The following is a 9,591-nucleotide window of genomic DNA, read 5'->3' as shown; positions in this document are numbered from 1 at the left end:
TGTTTGAACAATAACGCAACACTTGTAAATTCTAATGAGTTTAGGATTGGCATAAAGAAAAATTCTACTAATTTTTATTTAGGGATGATAATTATGTCTTATTGATAAATCATCCAATTCAATAGAATTAATCGTTTGATTATTTGCTTTGATAGAATAATTATTTATAAAAATTTTATGCTAAGATATTTTGATATGTTCATCATGACAGCCTTCACGCAAAATAATATATAAAACATAAAATAATGACATAAATTATCAAAATAAACCTTCACGACACAAAAAATCTAAAAAAATAGCCTGATTTTTTTATTATTTTTGAGATCAGCCTTTTGGTTACCAAATATCTGAAACTGAATATAATATTCTCAAAACTTAGAGATTCTCTAATTCCCAGTTTAAAAAATGATATATTTTTGTCCTTTAAAAAAATTCGCTAAAAATCAACTTCGTCACACGCAAATTTATTCGCCATTAAATAACGCATTCACACCCTGTTGCGACCCGTGTGATTAAATACGCGCCAACCGCCCCAAAAACTAATCCAGTGAACAAACATCGAGATATGTCACATGCCCGGATTAATTTCCCACGTGGCGCGCCCAGCGCGGGTTCGTGAGCAGAAACCACACGTGCGAGCAGGCCACCCAGATAGCTCAAAGGCCGAAACTCGCAAACTCAAAACAGCTTCCCTCTCTCCCCGCGAGGACAGCCCAATGCGGTCGTACGATGGGCCGTAGTGGACCCCACGAAGAGACCGTCTCCGCGAGTTTCGGCAGACACCGGCCCAAGCCTTTTTTCATGGCCCACACTGTTATAGCCCATCAGGGAGTAATTTTTTTGGTGGCTCTGTCCTCAGCCGTTATTTAAAGCAATGGCACAGAGAATCTTTATTAGCTAACTAATTACGGCCATAATTGCTACACGACAGCATCTTCCAGCTTTACCTAAACGAGTTATTCAACTTTTTAACTAACAATCCACTCTCAAACTACCTTCCCGCTCAGCACAGCACTTTTCCGGGAAATCAGGAGAAAATTAGAAGATGAGGAAATCAACATAGGTTGGTTCCGTGTTATCGTGTTACGAGTGTGAGCTATTGGGTCGGGGAGAACCCGATAAGGTGGTGCTGGTGATGGTTGTGGCAGACGATGTTCTCGGAGTCATTATCTGCTTGATGAAGACAGTGGGAATTCGAGATTTCTTTCTGTTATCGTGTTCTTCAATCAGTTCTGCTGCGAACCGCTCAAGCTTCTCTGCATTGGTTTCTTCTGAAAGTTTCCTCCCCTGAAAGAGCACGGATTCTACATTCCTCTGCCCTAATATTGCCTCTGCTGTTTCCATTATCTGCTTTGCATCTCGATTTGAGCCTTTGAAGGTGTCAATTCCCAGGCCATGAGCCTGTATTTTTTTTTTTTTAATTTAAGGAAAAAATATATAATTAATTGATACATAATTATCATTAAATTATGACAGAAAATTGTTAGAAAAAAATGGAAATTGAGGCTAAACCTGAAGACGGATGTAGTTGGAATTGTTTGTCCTGTTCTGTGAAAAGGCCATCGCGATCACTTGATCTACCTGAGCAACGAACAAAGACAGTGGAGGGGTCTTTTAGTCAATTCAGAATCACTTGGCAAGTTGTGAGGGCGAAACTGCAATGTTGAAAAACAACTGGCGGGAGAAGAATGGGTTAGACGTACCGTGTCAGCCATCCCATTCCCGGCAATCCGTAAAGCCTGCGCCGTAGACTGGGATGATCTGCCTGCGAGTTCGGGTGCTACGCCGGCGATCGATAGAACGAGGAGATCTTCGATGCGGGAGGCAAAGGGGAACTCCTGCTTGTTGTGAAGCACATGCGTGATGGCCGCCGCTGTGGGGTTCGCCATTGCGACCTCGCCACCAACGGCAGCGATTCTCGTCCGGCCGTCGATGGATTTCATCTCCATAGCCTTCGAGACGCCGCAAGTTGCAGCACAGATCTCTCTGATGCGGAAATCGTACCCGTCAGTTTCCACGGCGTCCGCTCTCGAGAAAAGAAACGGCGCGCCGGTGGAGAAGTCAAAGCAAGGAATGAGCAATGGCTTCACAGTGTCACGCAGTGTTTCTTCTCCAAATATTTTACGGAATGATCCGTTGATGGGCCGCCGCATCATCGCACAGAAAAGCCCCTTTCGCGTGGATGGGAGGCCATTTTTGGAAAGGAAGCAGAGGGTCTCTTCCGCGGAGAATAGAGGGCGGCCGTTGACGCCACGTGTGAAGAGCATAGCGGAAATGACGCCTCCGGCGCCTGAACCTGCCGCAATGTCGAAGAAATCGGCGATCGCAGCGGCGGGGTCTCCGGATTGGATGCGGAGAGAGGATTCAATGTGGGCGAGGAAGGCTGCAGCTAGTACGCAATCGCTAATTGCATCTATGGAGAGGATGCGTACCTTGCCGGATGATATTTTCGGTGAGGCATGATTCTTCGCTGGGGTTTCAGGAGAGGATTCGTTGAGGAAGAGTTTTGGATCATCGTAGCCAAAAAGAAACTTAGATTCCAGTATTGTGAATATCTCGTAGCTGAGCTTGTCTACGTCGAAGCATGGATCACCCATCGCCGGCGTTGAAGCCATTTTTCCCGGTGAGGAATGGATAAGACGGCGAGAGCTTAATTAAGAGAAGAGTGCGGCGAGAGCGACAGATGGGAGAAGATGCTGGACTGTGTGGGCGGTTAAATAGTTGGAAAGCGTAGGTTAACTAGGACTGTGGGCGCACTTTACTGGTGGTGCGGAATTTACTTAAATAGCCCCGGGTTATTACGAGCTAGGTGCTGTCGAGAATGGACGGCGGTGATGCGATCTAGCCGTCCTGTTGGGCGCGAGATCCCAGGAGGGAGATAAGCGTGGTAAATGCTTTGCGGCTTCCCTTCATTTGATTTCGATTTTGGGTCGCCTCGTTAAATGCTTTTAAAATATAAATTTTTAGAAATAGTAATTGCAATTTTACTAATGTATATGTTTTCAAAATATAAAAAATCGTTTAGATTAATGAAATTTTATTATTTATTTCATTTGATTTATTTAAAATAATTTTTGAATATAAATTATTATGTGCTAGAATTTTTATGAAGTTAGAAAAAGAAGGATTTAACATCTTAAATTGTATTCTAAATAGTTTTTTTAGTCTTTTGAAAGAACTTTTTATTACAATTTTTTTTAATTCAATTTATTTTGATACTAGAAAATAGTATGAAAGTGACAGCTTTCATACTGCTTTGTAAAGATAATGTTTAATAAAAATTCTTTAAAAATAGGAAAAAAATAATGGTTTAAAGCTGCCCCAAATGAAGCTTTTGAGTAAGATATAACACATATATAGATATAACAAGTCGCGAGAGATATTTGTACATGAAAAACATTAAAAAAAAAACATTTTTAAAGAGACATAACCTAGTTTAAATGATTTCACTAACGTACGTTGTTGATTACAAGTAGTGCGCATCTTTTTAATCGGAGGATTCATTAATAATAGTAAACATATTCATAGCAAAAGAATTTCTATCAACAAACTTTAAATTATATGAAATAATTTATTGAACTTATCAAATAGCTTCATTTAACATTTTCATAATAATAACAATCTTTAAGGCCTTATTTGGGATATCTTTTTTATTTCTTTCTTAAGCAACTTTCTTGTACAAAAATTTTTTAATTCAATAAATTATTGTGCGAGAAAGCCGCTTTATAAAACAATAAGAAAACGGTACCAAACGAAGCCTAAATTTTACCCTAAACACAGTTTGTTGTGCAAGCATTTGAACATGATTATCATAAAGCTCACCTTCAAAAGTAATTTTTAGTTTAATTGTTAGATTCAATATTATGTACAAAGGATCTTTAGTTTTTATATATCACCAAAATTTGATTATATCAGACATGAATCTTGATGCATATTTGAATTAAAATTTTTAGAATCAAAATAAGGATAATACGAACCCCAATTTTAGCAATTTTTTTTATTGAATTGAAAATTTAGATGAAAAAGTGGTTCGATCCAAATCCAAATAAGCTCAAATCACACAATTGAAGTGTAATTGAAAACTTCATAATATTAATGGGAATACAAAGATATCTTTAAATATTGCATAATTATAATAAATTCAAGTGTAGAAAAGTGTAACGAGGCAAATATCACTCGATTATGAAATTATTAAGGCGATTAAATATGAAAAATATAGTCCATGATCAAAGAAATCAATACATACCAATCAATGGAGTGTTCCGGATTATAATCCCACTTGATTAACCTAACCTAGTCAATTAGGCGGGACGGGGTGCGTAGTGAGTCAAACTTTATTTATTGCATTATTTTGATTTTGGTAGACCAAATTTATAGAAAAAATAAATAAAGCGGTTGGATTTGAGGCAATTCAAAAGTAATTCATTTTATATTAAATTTATTTGATTTCAATTATAATTTAACTCAGATCCAATTTAAAATTTAAATAAATAAATAAAATTTACCTTCTACTTAACTTGTCAGGCATCAGCACCTAATAACTTCTCCTAATAGGAAGCTCAATAATCATTTTTTTTTTTTTAACAAAAACATTTTATTGATAAAAAAGGGGTTACAACAGAGATAGTCAAACATATAATAAAATGCAGAAATACAATGAAAGACGAAAACTGATAGTAGATAATTGGTAGTTGGGCTCAGTAGTTGACCGAGACATCCAGTGCCCCACCAGCACGCACGGGCCATCCAGTAAGGTGATAAAAGGTCCAGTCAACTATTCTCAACGAAAAGCACCAAAGGTTGCCGCCAGCAAAAAGATAGGGCACTCGTCCCGGCCACATCATAGCCACATATAAAACGAAAAAATCTGCGAGGACACCGAAACCCATAATCGGAAAACCAAACAGATTAACCAAAAAAACAACAAAATCATTAACGCCTACGACGACCCTTGCCACGGCCCCTACCACGTGAAACCTTCGAACGACCAACATTAGCACGAACCAACGAGCTCAATAATCGTTGATTTGGCTGAAGGCTGTAAAACTTAATGGAGTTCTTATTTTCTTGTGAGCACCTAATAACTTCTCTCTTTTCAGTATCTCATCTACAGTTTCTTCAAACGTTGAAAAGTCAATCTTGCTTAAAATCTCTTGCTAGAACAACTTCAATGATCTCAGGAGATTTCTTTGCTGACTTGTTATTATTCTTTCAATTTCTAGGTGGGTGTGTCCTGCTAGTTTGGCCTCAGCTTCCTCTTTTAGTGCTTTTGCTGGTTGGTGGTGTGGCCTGTTGATTTTGGTAGTTGGGTGGTGTTGGCATTGTTGTGTAGGTGATTGTGGTGGTTGCAGCCTGCTGGTTTTAGTAGCTGGGTGGTGTTGGCTTTGTTGTATTTTTTTTTTTTTTTAGGGTTTCTTTCTGGCTTTATGCTTTGGCACTGTGTTTTTGGATCTCTATGCTGATTGGCTTGGGTTTTGTTGGAGTTTTGGGCTTCAGGCTGTCTTTGTTTTGAAGGCGAGCTCTAGTGGCTGTTGTTGTTCTCCCTAATTTTTTCTGTATGATGGGTTGCCTTTCTTTTGCTTTATAAATTCGAAGCTGTTGGACCATGTTGAATGTTGTGCATCTTATTTTTTAGCTTTGTCCCTTGTGTGGCCTTCATGGCTACCAGTCTTGTCTCTATTCGTGGAAGGCCTTTGGGTTGTCAGGGTAACCGTTGCCAATTTTGTTTATTGGGTATGCCCAACTTTGGAACATTATGAGTATATTTTAGCTTGGCAACCTTCTGGCTTAGCCTTTTTTTGTCGTGCTCTTTGTAGTTCTTTTTTACTTTGCCATGCATATTGTTGCGTCCTGGAATATTCGCGGCGTTAGAGAAATATAAAATGTAATGTCATAGCTTTATACAAAGATCCAGAACACAAGCAGAAAGAGGAGAGGGTGTAACGTTCATAAGAGACACCAAAGTTTTTACGTGGAAACCCATGAAAAGGGGGAAAAACCACGGGGTCTGGCCCAGTTTGAATAAATCCATTAGTGTTTGCAGTCTATTACAATTGAGGCCCTTCCTTAAGAGGAAGGTCTTGGCTCGATGTAGCAAATATATATCATACATAGTATATTACATGGTGTGTGTTGGATGAATCAATGTTGACATGTTTATTTGGGGCGGCAAAAACCATAGTAGGCAAGCTATGTAGATCGGAAGAACATATTTGGCTGCTGATGGGGGTCGGAAGAATTGTAGTTGGCGAGCGATGTAGATCGGAAGAACCATATTCGACGGGTGACGAGGGTTGGAAGAATCATAGTCGGCAGTCGACGGGGGGTTGCAAGGACCATAATCGGCGAACGACGGAGGTCAGGATGACCGTAATCAGATGACAGTTATTGGGAGGATTGGTGGAAGTCCGGCGATGGTCGGCGGACAGGCAAAAGTTTGATGGCGGTCGACGGACTGGCAGAAGTCCAGCGGTGGTCGGCGAACTAGAAGAAGTATGGCGGCGGTCGGCGAATTGGTGGAAGTCTGTCGGTGGTTGGGAAGAACTCCGCTGATGATCGGCGGACGAGCAAAAGTTCGACGATGGTCGACGAACTGGCGAAAGTCCGGTGGCGGTCGGTGAATTGGTGGAAGTCCGTCGATGGTTGGGAAGAACTCCAACGGTGATCAGCGGACGAGCAAAAGTCCTGCGATGGTCGGCGGACTGGCGGAAGTCCGGTGGTGGTCGACGAACTGGCGGAAGTCCGGCGGGGGTCGGGGAACTGATAGAAGTCTGGTGGCGGTCGACAGACTGGCTGAAGTCCGTCGATGGTCGGGAAGAACTCCGGCAGTGGTTGTGAAGAACTCCGGCGGTGGTCGACGCCAAGAGAGCTCTCAAACTCCTCCCTTCCTTTCCTTCTTATTCATCCCCCTTCATGTGAAAATTGAGCGTCTATTTATAGTTTTTTTAGAGTGGCATAGCTTGTAAATATGGGGAGGATTAAGGTAAAAATAGGAGTGGTTTGAATGGACGGCTAATATTGGTCCCTTTGAGCGTGGACCGTTTAATGGTCATTTGAATGCCTTAATGATATCGGAATTCAATGATCTTGAGCTCGTTGGATTTGTCTCGCCGAGCCGCTCGATTTGATTATAAGCATGTCACATTTGGAAACCTTTTGGTAATTCATATTATGATTTGAACCTTCCGAATGCGCTTTGGGTCTTTGATTTGGACTTGTTTTGTCGTTAAGTGAATTTCTAAGATATTCAGTTTTAATATAAGTTTGCTGAAGTCAGAATTTGGATGGTATCAATTTTAATTTTGGAAGTTTTCAATTACTATTTGCATCAAGATTCGTGCCGGATCAAGACGATTTTTAGTGATATGTCACATATAGATATACTATCTTTTTTCTTTTTTTGTATACAATTGAGTATACTTATTGTATTTCTTGTATTCATAATTTATAATTATTTTACATTGTCGAATAAATTTGTACTTCACTCTCATTTTAACCAAAAAAAAGGCTGTGCACAGCGCACGTGCGAACGGGTCCAGTTTAATATGGGACTGCCAGTTGCCGACGAAACACGTTAGGGCCGTGAAGAATGGTACGAACGGTTGAGATCTTGCAGCAGAGATGTGTCGGGAAATAGGTGACACCGTTGGATTTGGCAGCGGAGCGAGCGGATCGGTGGATCGGGTCCAGCCAAAGCGGCTCAGGCCCAAAATGTTGTTCTGTATTGTCCTTCATCTGATTTTTTGATAATTTAACTGTTTGCATTAGCTGTCAATTTTTATGTTTTTGTTATGAGTATCAGCTAAAAATTAATATTAATAATAAAAACTTCGGTCATAAAATAAGAAAATTTTAAGGTCAAAATATTACAAATAAATCTAAATTATAATGGATATTAATATTTTTGGATTTTCTTTGAAAAACAAATAATGCAAGATGTCGAAGTATTCGCAGTGATATATATATTCTTTGATCTGTCTACAAGAAAATGGCAACAGCGTAATCGTCATCCGATTATGATCCTCTGAATATTGTCACCAAATTATGGTTCTTTCAACCTCCATTACCCATCAACTACGGCCCTTTGTCAGACTACAATCCTCAAACTATCGTCATCCAACTAAATATTGTCAATCTTTGTTACCTACCAATTTCAGTCCTTTCGATATATGTCTCCCACCAACTACAGTCCTTCAGCATCTGTTGTCTGTAGACTTTAGTCATCTACTCTCCATCCCTCGCTGACTATGATCCCTTAACTATCGTCGCCTCCCCAATTATAATCCATCAACCTACAATCTACAACCTCCTAGTTAGTGTCGATTGGCGACTTCAATGTCTAGGTGCTATCATTTACAGGGTTGATGCATACCATCAGCATCAAACTTTGACGCCCAACTTCATTTATGTTGGATTATTGCTAAAGGGCTCTCACAAACTTCAACAATGTAATATATACTTTATCAATGCCTTCCGTGAGAAAGGGTTTTAATTGTAATCAATTACAAATACTATTTCAACTAGGCCTCTTTTTCTGGATTTTTCATATAAAATTTCAGTGTCTTGTTTAACTCATGCATTCCTCTCTTTTATCTATGGAAAGACGTGAAGCGTCTCGTTCAAAGATAAGGCACGTAGTGAAGAGGATCTCGTTTACTTCAAAAGAACGGGAAGAGCGGGAAAGAAGCATCGGCTAGCCAGTTCGGGAAGCACCGTGAAAAAAGGTGCGTAGCAAAGAAAGAAGGTGCGACTTTGAAGGAGCAAGAAAGGTAAAGAAGACGTATTGGATTTTTGTACAAAGCTAGAATATTAAACTCTCTATCTTTTTATTACCTCAAATATTCTAACATGCAACAATACCAATAATATCATAGAGCAATTTTTTATTTTTTTTTTATTTTATGACTTTTTGACTTTTTATTCTAAACCCTATATCAAATAGTTGTTTGGAAAATAATGGCTGTATAGTCTATGAAAAGTCAGGGCATTCACCCTTACGGTAGTCATTGAAATGAGAGAAATACAGCAATCTAAAAAAATTAAATCTTTTATAATGATAATGACGCAATTATTTGCTTAAGACATAACATTAATTTTAAAAGTTTGTAATTTCCTTTTTATTTGTCTTAAGTGAGAAATCAAAATTATTATTTTTGAGAAAGGCTTAAGAGCGCCTGTGAAGTTTGAAGCCAATAATGACTCTAATTATAGACAATTAAATAATAAAAATAATATTTTTATTATTTTTCTAATAATGTATTCCAACTTCAAACAGCCAAGACGGTCTTAAATTAATTTTTTTTATAAATGATAACAAATATAGAAGACAATCACTGTTTAAATTATTATTATCTATTTTTATGGGTGTTTAAATGATAATTTTATTTCCAATATACAACTAATGTAGCCCTAAAACTCCAAACAATGCCAAGCATTATAGATAAATGAAAGATGACTTGGACAGAATATTTATAGTTCAAAATAATGGTTCACGGGCATCTCCTTATTTTATGCAGATTTTTAATTGTCATACGGATGCATTTATTTCTTATGTTCTCCTCATATATATATATATATATATATATATATATA

General features: G+C 38.6%; 1 protein-coding gene across 1 annotated transcript; it reads right to left on the bottom strand.

Moving 5' to 3' along the window:
* Positions 1-865: 865 nt before the first annotated feature.
* LOC110099737 (patatin-like protein 3) lies at positions 866-2,785 on the bottom strand. The gene is made up of 3 exons (XM_020826991.2): positions 1,704-2,785; positions 1,513-1,581; positions 866-1,401 (listed from the first exon to the last, which is right to left on the bottom strand). Exons 1-3 carry the CDS (start codon positions 2,613-2,615, stop codon positions 1,084-1,086), a joined length of 1,299 nt encoding a protein of 432 aa, XP_020682650.1. The 5' UTR covers positions 2,616-2,785; the 3' UTR covers positions 866-1,083.
* Positions 2,786-9,591: the final 6,806 nt, after the last annotated feature.

The sequence above is a fragment of the Dendrobium catenatum genome, unplaced genomic scaffold (genome assembly GCF_001605985.2).
Source record: "Dendrobium catenatum unplaced genomic scaffold, ASM160598v2 fragScaff_scaffold_253, whole genome shotgun sequence".
Taxonomy (NCBI): domain Eukaryota; kingdom Viridiplantae; phylum Streptophyta; class Magnoliopsida; order Asparagales; family Orchidaceae; genus Dendrobium; species Dendrobium catenatum.
The sequence above is the reverse complement of the archived record's forward strand: the minus strand, read 5'-3'. Positions and strand labels throughout refer to the sequence as shown.

Excerpts from the sequence above, each read along its gene's own strand:
- LOC110099737 (XM_020826991.2), bottom strand. The coding sequence starts at position 2,615 with ATGGCTTCAACGCCGGCGATGGGTGATCCATGCTTCGACGTAGACAAG. Across the intron at positions 1,582-1,703 it reads GGAATGGGATGGCTGACACG|GTAGATCAAGTGATCGCGAT; the intron begins GTACGTCTAACC and ends TTCGTTGCTCAG. Across the intron at positions 1,402-1,512 it reads CCAACTACATCCGTCTTCAG|GCTCATGGCCTGGGAATTGA; the intron begins GTTTAGCCTCAA and ends AAAAAAATACAG.